We start from the raw sequence: 12,189 nt of genomic DNA, 5'->3' as shown, positions 1-12,189 counted from the left end.
ACACACACACACACACACACATATACATACATACATATATATATATACATACATATATATATATACATACACACACACACATCTTTGAATGAGCTTCAAAATCTAAATTATTTTATCAACATAATTATGTCTAAAAACCTTCTTTCCATGTATAGCAGTTTACAATGCTCTAATTTATTCATACATACTATACACAGCAAAAACACAGTGGCTTCTTCTTCAAAACAGAAGGTATCTGCATGCCAAACTGTTATCACAGCTCCAAAACTAAGGGGTTAGTTTGTATTTTTTTTAGGATAGTAGGAGAACATATGCTGATTTTTGCTTTATTTACCTTGAGTCTACATGCTAATATTCCAAAGCAGTTTATTCCAAACTGTATACATTTGTTAAGGATAAACTCCAAGGGGTTTAAGGCTCATTTTTGTCTAGGGGTGAAGTAAAATGCATTTTATCCCTTGTTCTTCCTCTAGTTCATTCCTATTTCTCAACCACACTGGGTTGTGGTCCGACGGTTGGTGTCCCCACTTACAATGGAGATCTACTAACAGTAAAGGACAAGTAGGACTTTTCTCCTTGTGATGACTTTGGACCAATGTCCAAGCACCAGTGCCACCACTTCTGGAGGGTCTGCAGCATTGTCCAGGTAATGATTTATAGGACTCATAACAAAACCTAGACAGCTTCCCCTGCACCAGGCATTTTTTTCCTGCCGTTAACTAGTTTTCCTTAGTAGATATGTCATCCAAGTGTCCAAGTGAAAGTGAGAGCCAAGGGGGTTTGCTTACTGTAATCATGAGTACATTATACTATTAGTATTTTCACAGCATCCCGTCCAATGTACAACATCTTTTTAAACACCTCAGCAGGATAACACTTTTAGTGCACACATTTCTGGGCATAGCTCCAAAAAGCAGTAACCCATTAAAAAGAAGAGGTAATACACTTGCTATGGTTATAAAAGTAAGAATGTTAAATATTTGGAGGTTTTAAGAAGATAGGAGCTTCTGTTTGCTTCAGATGGATTTCACATCCCCTTACAAGTCTATGGGAAGGCAAACTATATTTAAAGCAGGTCAAATGCATATCAAATGCACCGGCCAATGACTAGGAGGTAGAGATTTAAATTTGGGAGAGGGTAGAGATTTACATTTGGGAGAGGGTAAGATTCCTTCTATACGTCACACCACATTCCTATTATTATATTGATTGGTTCGAGCCGGTCACTAGTTTAGAGCCGGTAGACTAATTAATGATCTGAAACTGATGTCAAGCTGATGCCACCATTACAGTCCCAAATGTAATAGTTAAAGTGAAATTAGAAAATGTCCAATAAAGTGATTATAGATATAATTAAAGTTTAATGCAACTTGAGTTTTTCAATACAGTCAATGTACACTGCTGACATGAACACAAGTTTCTACTAGGCGCCTAAAGCAGTAAACTAAACAAAAATTATCAAGAAAAATAATTGCTTTTCACTGTCTCTGTGCAGAGAATTTCAATGTCACAGGAATGCTCTATGATGGGATTACAGCAAAGAATGAACATGGTTTGTGTTCCTTACAAGCTGCACAGACAGCTCAGATTGTACAGCTGTGACCGGGCCACTTTGAACTAGATTCAGGGTGACTTCCCCTAAGCTCCAGAGCAGTTTTCCCATCCCATGGTCCTGTGTGAACACAGAAGCCTCTGTTCTGTGTATTACATCACTGTTGTTTTAAATGGGCCGTACACAAAGCAGCTTTTGTATTCTGAACCAAACATTATTGGGTCTCCAGTGGTTTCTATTATTATGTCTTTAACTTGGCAGCAATTGCTGGACACACATTATCGATTACATTTATGAAGAAAATTCACTTCCCAGAAAGCCTTTAAAAATAACTGAATATACTGTGTAATCTTTCTTAACCGTGAACATAAAAAATGCTGGGCAACAACACAAACTACAACATTACTTACTGGAGAATTTCAGACAAAATAAATTCAGACAGATGCAATAGTTACTGACTGTGCTACAATTGTGTTTTTATCAGGTCCAAGTAGATATTTTACCCTTAAAACTGAGACTCCATGTTCAGTACCTGCATTTATTTCTATATATCACAGCCCCAACTACCAAAATACACCTGAACACTCCATCCTCTACAAACATTGGCCTACTCTTATCAAAATCCATAAACTCTGGGATAGAGGTAGTCCCCGGGTTACATACGAGATAGGGACTGTAGGTTTGTTCTTAAGTTAAATTTGTATTTAAGTCAGAACAGGTACATTATTTTAATAAATGCAATTAGGACAGATGTTTGTCTCAACATAATATTAGGCAGCATGGTGTTCATAACTTCGTTCGTGAGGAGCTGTAATAAACGAAGCCTCGTTCGTATCTGTGAGTTGTCCATATGTTTTATGTCCTTAACTTGGGGACTACCTGTATATATAAATATAAATATAATATATAAATTAATTTGCGGCAAGTTCACCTTGAATACACTAAATGCCTTTGCAAACTTGGTATTACCTTGTATAGATATCAGTAGCACCATCAATTTGCTGCACATAACCTGTGCAGAGAGTAGAACTAAAGGAAGGGGAATAGATACAAGACCGGTCAACCCACACAAAGAGGAAGCAGCACTGGCTGGTCTTAATACAGGAAGTTTCTGAACAAAGATAAATTTTCTTAGAAGATTACTGCAGTTTTTAGGAAATATAAAAAGCACACCAAAATTCACGTAAAAACACATCTGCCTCCTAAATTTAGACAGTATTTGCTTGGAAATTCCAAATGGTTGAGCGCTGAAATTAGTGATTACCATGTACCACATAGGGAAGGGACTTAACTGAATCCAGTGCAAAATGTTTGTATTGTATATACACACACAGCTACACACAAACACCATACACACATAACACAGTTCTTCATACTCCAACAACAAACATATTACAGCTCCTCAAATTACAAAATAGTTCAATAACTGAAAAAATAAATATATAGATAATATAACCAATAAATAGCATATACACGTAAAATCACACGTACAATTGTATGTTAGGACCTTTCTCCAGCAATAAGCATCCTGAGTTTAGAGGAGGTGCATGAACCCGGAAAAAATATTTCAGAGAAAGTAACACACAGGAGAGGAAGCCTGGTAAAGATATATTGCTTTGGAATTCTCAAACAAGACACGTCAGCCTATAGACAATAATTCCTATTGAGATGTATGAATGCACTCTTAAAATAGCCACATCCGGACTTAACAAAACCCTTTGCATTTCATTTTTGCTCTTACTGAGCCAGTTTTAAAAATAGATGCTGGACAGTGTCCCAGGCACGCATGGCTTAACAGCTACAGAAAGGATAAGCAGCCATTTGGATGGAGTTCAAGTTAGTGTAAGATGTGGAGTGCTCCCTGCTCTGATTACTAATCACTCTCATTTACTGCTGAAACGTTACCTGGAAAATCTAAATGCTTTTCCGTATCTTTACTAGAGAGCTTCAAAGGGCTGGAAGTGGAGAGCCTCTGTAAAACAAAAGAAGAGTTATATTAGTGATCATATTTCATAAAAGTAGAGTGCTGTATAAAAAATGTTAAATGTGCTGGACAGGAGAAGTGGGAGCACTGGCTGTTGCATCCAAGAACATTTTATATATAATTATGTACAGAGCTGCATAATATGTTGGCGCTATATAAATCCTGGCTATTATTATTATTATTATTATTAAAAATAATATATAATAATTAGCTAAAAAAATTACCACCCTAATCTTAAAAGTTACTATCGGAACAAAACTGTAAAGTTAAGCACACTTTTCTCAGGGAGGATTTAGCTCTAAAAGTATAAAGAAACCCTACTATAAAAGCATGTCATTTATTGCCACAATTTCATGTCATGTGACCCAAAACCAGCATGTTATGTCATAATTTGCAGCAGATCGTGGGAACTGAAGTCAACAGGGTCAGTACTGATGTGCCACCAATGCAGAGTCAAGGCCATAAAACCACAGCACCATGGGACCTATTAACAACACTGTATTAGCTGCTCTCCCTCCAAAAAATTATGTTCATGTGAACCTAACCTAAGAGTTTTCATTTGCTTTAACAGTTTTTATTACAGTAACAAAAACATCATCAGGAAAAAGGAAAGAATATGGTGGGAAGTCTCTATATGTGAGCACAGATGAAAAAGCTGACAGTTTCAGAGTATTTATATATTTATAAAAGCCTTAGTTTATCCCAATCCCTTTTTCCCCTTTAGATATCCACACTAAATAATTGGCTTTATTATTATTATTACACAGTATTTATATAGCGCCATCATATTACGCAGCGCTGTACAAAGTCCATAGTCATGTCACTAACTGTCCCTCAAAGGAGCTCACAATCTATGTCCCTACTATAGTCATATGTGGTTAATGTAGTCTAAGGTCAATTTAGAGGGAAGCCAATAAACCTAATTGCATGTTTTTGGGATGTGGGAGGAAACCGGAGTACCTGGAGGAAACCCACGCAGACACAGGGAGAACCTGCAAACTCCATGCAGATAGTGACCTGGCTAGGATTCGAACCTAGGACCTAGTGCTGCAAAGGCCCGAGTGCTCACCTCTGAGCCACTGTGCTGGCTTTAATATCCCTCTCCAGTGGGTGCAAAAATTGGCCTTCATATCAAAAATGACTATACCAAATACAATGAACTTAACTTTATTCCAATTTAGGAACAATAAACCTAAAAAAGATGATGTTACTGAAATGTATTTATATATTTAAAAATTCTGCACTGTATTCCTAAAAAATTTTTTACTAAAATTATTAAAAACATTTCTTCTTTTGTAGGCCAAACTCCTCATAAGGCATTTTCTACCCTACTCTCCTATTTTTCCATTATAATGAAATTAAGCTTTCGAGAAAAAAAATCCTGACCCACAAATATGGATTAGAATGGGTATCACCAGCATTGAATACTGATATGCGAATGGGTTTGCACATTAATATTAACAATACCAACTAAAATACTAATACCCTATGTAATCTCTCCAAACCTCTTTCCTCTATATATTAATGAATTACGACTCAATTTGGAAATTTTCCAGCTTTATCATACATGGAATCTGGATATTCCCACACTCACTGGGAACTAGGAAAATGAAATTGCACAGTACTCAGACCCTCGTTATAAATGTCAAGCAGCATAGAGATTCCTAAAAACAAATGTTTATTTTTTATGCTATGTTTATAATAGGAGTGGAAATTTTGTTAAGATAAAAACTTGTCTTCCTACATTCATAATGTCTAATCTATGTCATTAATAAAACTGATCATTGGGTACATTTTTTTCCTGTTATAGGTCCTTAGGCTATGTACACGCATTAGATTTTTGTTGTTGGAAAGGATCTTTCACGATCCTTTCCAACGACAAAAGACTGAAAGATGCAAAAAATGAGTGCTGCACATACAGAACCATTCTGCTGGATAGAGAGGAGAGAACAATGGAGCATCCCGTTGAGCTCTCCCCGTCACTTGTACTATGATCGTTTGTTGTTCGTGGATCGGCCAGGACGGATCCATGAACAATGTCAGATGAGCACTGTACACACGTCAGATTCTCGCCTGATACTAGCCCTAAAGCCATAATCTAGGGATATCAAACTCAAATACACAGAGGGCAGAAAATAAAAATTTAGTTAGGGGACAAACTTGAAATTTATTGAAAAAATTGAGGAAGTTTACTACTTCATCCATAACTAACAAAAACAAACCCTTCTACACACACTTTACGGATGAAAGGACTAATTTCTATCTATCTATGCAGCCTGTATGTTGTTCATCCTCTCACATCACAAGTTTGTCTGACACTAAATATTACACTATGCAGTCTCTAATGGATTGAAACAAACACAATGTTCCTGGTAGTCAGGCACCATGTGATCATTGCCTAGGCTTTGTGTCATATGATGGGTGTACAGGAATAATGTCTATGTATTGCATGTATTGGAAATGATTATGTGAGGTGGTAAAGCTGGTGGGCCAGGTGTACTTCATTTTCAGAATTCTTTGGGGGGCAAAAATAAAAGGACATTGAGGGCCAAAGTTTGACACCCCTACCATAATCTGACCAAAATCATCTGACGTGTTTATGTAGCTGATGTGTTATATGATCCTGTAACCAAAATGTTGTGTACTCATTATTGAGAGCCATTTCATATCTTTATTGTGTTGTAAGCCTCCACATCCACCTGTACCCAAAACTAACAACTTTGTTCATTTCTAATGAAGATAATACATTCTTGAATTTATTTGACATTATCAATCTATTATGTTATCCATTGAAAGAAGATCTAATCTCTAATCTAGATTGGGTCTTTGGTTATGCATGGATACACATGGATACATTTGATACTACTAAGGACAACAGTTTATTTATAAAATGTCTATCTCTGAGATTAACTTTTGAGAACAAAAATGAAAATTTGGATGCCGGCAAATAATGACTTAATTATTGGCTCTGTTGTATGCACGCAGCACTTGTCAGAAAGATATCTAAGCCCAGCATCACATAATTTAAACTTTAGACTACCCAGGAAGGTGATGCAGCTTATGTACAACAAGTAAATTATTAAGCAAAGATAACTCATGGGGGAGGGGGGGATGCCAATGACTACAAATGTTATAAAGGACAACAATGACCACCAATATTGTAAAGGGGCAATAAACTAAACTCCAATGTAATAGGGAACATTAATCACTGCTTACCAACAACTGACCACTAACATAACATTCACATCAATGTGTGAGACCTTAGCTTTTAATTGATGAGCAAATGTAAAAACAAGACAAATTATCCTTTGTCTCACATTGTTGTGCGTTTGCAGGGCTGTCGCATGTTACATCGTAATGAAGGATTATTTTCTGGGAACATGGACAGTGGAATATAGTCAAGGTGTCAGCTTTGTAAAGGTTGGATGGGCAGGAAAGTTAAGCTAAAGAATGGAAAGAGCACACTGGGAAGGAAATTGTCGATATTACAGGAACAATATCAAAGTGGCTTGAAATAAAAAGAGTGCTCGAGAGCCCAACACATTACATGCAGATGCCTGTGTTTATTAATCCTTCTATTTTGGGACTGTAAAAGGTCCTTATAAATGCTAACCAAATAAATCTTAATTAGGCAAAACAGTTCTCCACACTTGCACAGCTTGCACAGTTTTTAAATGTGTCTCCCGCTAGCAGGAATCTGTCAGATAGACATCCAAAACATGACATCACCACTCGTAATTCCCAAAAGAAAACTTGCTCAATGGCTGGATTTTCTCCATAGACACCCACTCTATTATGTCTTTGCTACTTAATTAGATCAGGGGATTCATCAGCTTATATCTGTGAACATTACCAGCTCAGTTGCATTGTATTTGTTGTGTTGGGGTTATTCAGAACAGCCAGTCCTAGCCGTTTCTTGTTCGTAACCCTCTTCCTGCTATTAGGAACTCAGAGTCTTAGGAAAGGGGTTTTGATGATTACAGGAATATTTATCCAAACTCAACATAAGGTTTGGTAAGTAATGCTACAGATTCCAATAATACAGAATGCAGCTTTTTATACACAAACCCCTTGTTAAAGTCTAACTTAAGCCAAGTTCTTTCTAGCATTGAATTAAACGAAGTTGAGTGAATTTGAAATCAGTTTCTATTTCTGTCTGTGACCTCATTGAATTGATCTTCCTTTATTTTCTCCCCTAGTTGGCTCAAGACAAAACACACAGGAGTGATTGTCACCAGGATAGCTATCTCTCTTCAATTGTTTCCATTTCTTCATGTACTGATTGGAAAGAAGAAAAAATCCCTCTAACAGGTATACAGAAAACAATAAAAACCTCAAATTCTTAACCACTTCATTTAAAACAGATTAAATCTTTTATCTGCATTTCATATGTGTTCCCCATATACCAATTCCTTTATTTTAGCAGTGGGAAGACTGTTCTTCACATAATTCAGTGTAAACTTATCTTGGCATCACCTTTGATTCTGCCTTTTCATTTTCCCCTCATATTCAGAACATTTCCAGGTCCTGTCACTTTCACCTGAGCAATCTCCAAAATCCACCCCTACCTGTCCCCAGGGACCACCAAACTCCTTGTACATGCTCCTATCATCCCTTGTCTGGACTACTTTAAACATCCTCCTTTCTGGTATTCCACTAACCCGACTCTCTCCGCTACAATCTATTATGAACGCTACAGACAGATTCATCCATCCTTCCCACCGCTCCTCTTCCACTGCATCTCTTTGTAGGCTCTTCATTGGCTACCATTTGACCTTAGAATCAAATTCAAGCTCCTGTGCTTTGCCTTCAAATTCCTCCATTGTTCTTGTGCATCTTACCTTTCTGACCTGGTAGGAAAATAATCCTCTGACCGCTCTCTCCGGTCCTCCAATGACCTAGTATACTTACTTGTGACTTCCTCACTCATAACCTCATCACACGCACAGATCAAAGACTTTTCTAGAGCTGCCCCGACTCTCTGGAATGGTCTTCCTCGTACTATTTGGCTTTGCTCGTACATTCTGCACATTTAAAAGAGCACTCAAAACCCATCTTTTAAAACTTGCCTATCTGTCTTTTTCTGTTTACTAAACCATCTCCACTTCCCATCACTACATATCCCCACTCCTATTGAGTGTTACTTCCCCACCTCCTACAGTGTATGCTGCTTGGGGCAAGGTTCTCTCCTCCTGTGTCACTGTCTGTATCTGTCTGTCATTTGCAACCCCTATTTAATGTACAGCACTGCATAATATGTCGATGCTATATAAATCCTGTTTATTATTATTATTATTATTATTAATAATAATAATAATAATAATATTAATAACTTATGGACTGATTGGTTTGACTACAGACGATATAATCTCAGAGGGATTTATTCTGCACTTATCTCAACTTTCATTTTTTAAAGGTCCCACATATATTGGCATATAGGTACAATTGACAAAGGTACAAAGAAGATCCAACAAATCTATTCATAAAACATACTGCAAACTCAAACATACATTACTGTCAAGTACAGTCTATATTAGTAAATGAGGATAATATTTCTAGGAAATGTATGATACTTTCATCATTATTTAAAATGTTTTTGTAGACAACTGCAGTGAACAGGATCAGTTTCTATAAACTAGTTTGATTCCACAAACCAGCCACTGGTCTGTTAGTTTACCAGGCTATACAACCAAGTAGTCCATGCAAGGTGGCTTTCTATACCAATAAAAGTAGGCTTATGGCGGTAAAAACACCCCAATCCCCAGTGTAGAAAAAATAACATGAAGGAGACTACTGGTTACACAGATTAGTAATAAATTAATAGTTTAGCCTTACAACCATCATTTATACCTGCATTGGCAATACAGCAAGAGCTGGAGTTGTCCTCACTGGTATCCCACTCAGGGGACTGCGAGGGGCGGACTGTGCGGGAACATTAGGACTCCCACCACCTGGAAAAGAATTCAGAATGAGTTTTGCTTTTTTGGATTTTTGATCTGATTTCAAGAAATGTACCAAGCACACCTTCTGTCTATAATGTTTTCTTCACTCATGCTTTGCAGTGCTTGAACTATATAATGGGCCAGGTTTAATAAAGCTCTCCAAGACTGGAGAAGATACACAGGATTGAAAACATTTGCTAAAAAATACCAAATTACTTTTAAACAATCCGTTCCATGTTTGCTGGATCAGCCAGTTTCACTGATAATAGGGTATCTTCTCCAGCCTTTGAGAGCAGCCTGATAACTTTTTTCTCAAATTAAAGGAAAAGAGGGAAAGATGAGAAAGGAAAAAAAGAAGGCTTTTTTTTTTTTTTTTTAGAGGGGAGTCAATTGTTAACTGATAAAAAACTTTATTCATAACTAGATATAAACAAATTACAAGGAATGGAATTTTACACTAATAAACACAAACATTTAGTGTTATCACAACAAACAATTTGCGTTAATAACACCCTAAAATGTAGAAACAGTAAGTAACTGTATCCCACACAGGACAGGGATCACGAAAAACACAATGTGTTGACATTCCTCACACATATGACTATACCAGAGTTTCAGCATTTTTTGCATGGATCATTTGTGTGCAGACATTATACTTTATTGTGGCCCTTTCATCTCTTTCATCCCCAGTGTTTCTGTTGCCGCTGTGTGAATTGTCTTCTGACAGCAAACAAAACTGACTTCTTGGGTCGGGAGGATATGTATTCACAGAATATGGAATCAATTTTAGGATCAACTGTAACCCATAAAGATGACATATAGTGACTGGGTACATAGAAAGGTAGGTATATTTGTGGGACTTTAAAGGTAGTTCAGTACATGTCACAAAATGGGCTCAAATATAAAAAAAAATGTTTTATTAAACACAAGCTATAAAAACAGTGGATGGAAATTCCATAAAAATGCTCAGTACATAGGACCAAACAATTGTGTATATCATTGAGATGGTGTAATAGATTCAGATAATCCAACGCGTTTCGCAGAATTATTCCGCTTCATCAGGGATTTTACAAGACCTCAATAGATAAAATGCACTATAATATAAACAAGTAGAATAATTAATACTCTTATAACCCCAATTCCCACATTTACAAGCAATAAAATATATAATCCATAAGTACATTATATAGTACAGCATATAGTATTGAGTGTGACTAAGCCTGGCATGGGATGCAGTCATGAGGAACAGGAGGACTCCCTCCAGTAGCAAGAGAGAGAGACACTCAAACTGGAACCAATGGATCCACTAAATATACATTTTGTTTTTCTGTGTCAGGTATAATCTCATTGGGTACTGCTGAATATTACTCAGTACCCAATGAGATTAAACCTGGCTTAGACACACTCCATACTATATACTTTGGTTTTACACCCTTGGTATGTACTTATGGATTATATATTGTAATGCTTGTAAATGTGAAAGTCGAGGTTATAAGAGTATACCTTATTCTACTTGTTTATATTATAGTGCATTCGATCTATTGAGGTCTTATAAAATCCCTGATGGAGTAGATTTATTCTAAGAAACACGTTGGATTATTAGAATCTATTACAACATCTCAATGATATTCCCCAGTGTTTGGTGCTATGTACAGAGCATTTTTATGGAATTTCCATCCACTGTTTTGTTGGCTTGTGTTTAATAAAAGATTGTTTTTTATATTTGAGCCCATTTTGTGACATGCACTGAACTGCCTTTAAAGTCCCACAAATATACCTACCTTTCTATGTGCTCAAGAATTTAGGGATGTTGGCAGTAAATATCTATTGGTTTGAGTTCAGACAACCTATTAGCTATATAGTGACTGGGTATATAAATATAGCAGCTGCATATCTAAGTCATAGAATATTAGGATCAAAAAACAGAAATCTGCTACAAATATAAGTCTTTAGAAGAAAGACTGAGATGTTTTTTTCCTAAGCAGTCATTTTCGATTTTTTTTTTCTGTGCGCAAACACTGAGAACACTTTTCTGGTGGGGATGAAGTGGTTCATGCATTGGATTCTTACCTTGGGGGGCCGTGTCAAATGATTTGATTAGGGATTTGACTGTAGCTGGAAGTTCACTGGAAGAGTTTGGGACATGGTTTGAGAGAAGATCCTGCCACCGGATAGTATTATCCCCATCAACTGGACCATCGTCACGCAATACCTTCCTGTGAAATAACAGACTTTGTTAGGAACAAACATACATTATTACAGGAAATAGCATTGCGGGAATAAAGTATTTATGCAAATTATTGGTATTATACAAGTGTTCAACCCCACTTGACATTTTTATTTTGGGATTTACCAAATTAAACTAGATATAAATAACTCTCCATCTCTATAAACACAGAGGGCTTGATTTATTAAAGCTCTCCCAGGCTGGAGAGGATACACTTTCATCAGTGAAGCTGGGTGATCCAGCAAACCTGGAACGGATTTCTTAACCACCTGAGCGTTACACTGAGGTCTAGATTTCTGTACCAAAAGTGATCCACTGTTTTTCATGAATTTTTTTTTTTTTTAAGTTGTAGACCTGTAACTTACAGAAATATGTCCGAACAGGGGTTCTAGTAGATAATATGAATATAAAAAATGTATTTACTTTTATTTTTTTTTATTTTTTTGTATTGCATTGGATACCGGAGTTTGTATTCAATCCAATA

The 12,189-nt window shown here is 36.6% G+C and overlaps 1 protein-coding gene and 1 long non-coding RNA gene across 2 annotated transcripts in view; one reads left to right on the top strand and one right to left on the bottom strand.

Annotated features, from left to right (window-relative positions):
• SPECC1 (sperm antigen with calponin homology and coiled-coil domains 1) overlaps positions 1 to 12,189 on the bottom strand; it is a gene marked incomplete in the record, with an annotated part of 170,581 nt that overhangs the window by 42,366 nt on the left and 116,026 nt on the right. Inside the window, 3 exon segments of the mRNA XM_072430895.1 lie at positions 3,458 to 3,524; positions 9,387 to 9,487; positions 11,549 to 11,694. Of these exon segments, the coding sequence (XP_072286996.1) occupies positions 3,458 to 3,524; positions 9,387 to 9,487; positions 11,549 to 11,694 (314 nt within the window).
• LOC140343996 (uncharacterized) overlaps positions 7,427 to 12,189 on the top strand; it is a 22,239-nt gene continuing 17,476 nt past the window's right edge. Inside the window, exons 1-2 of the long non-coding RNA XR_011923441.1 lie at positions 7,427 to 7,550; positions 7,736 to 7,847. This is a non-coding gene — a long non-coding RNA (uncharacterized lncRNA). The remainder of the gene's footprint in view (positions 7,551 to 7,735; positions 7,848 to 12,189) is intronic.

The sequence above is a fragment of the Pyxicephalus adspersus genome, chromosome 1, assembly GCF_032062135.1.
Source record: "Pyxicephalus adspersus chromosome 1, UCB_Pads_2.0, whole genome shotgun sequence".
NCBI classification, from domain to species: Eukaryota; Metazoa; Chordata; class Amphibia; order Anura; family Pyxicephalidae; genus Pyxicephalus; species Pyxicephalus adspersus.
The sequence above is the reverse complement of the archived record's forward strand: the minus strand, read 5'-3'. Positions and strand labels throughout refer to the sequence as shown.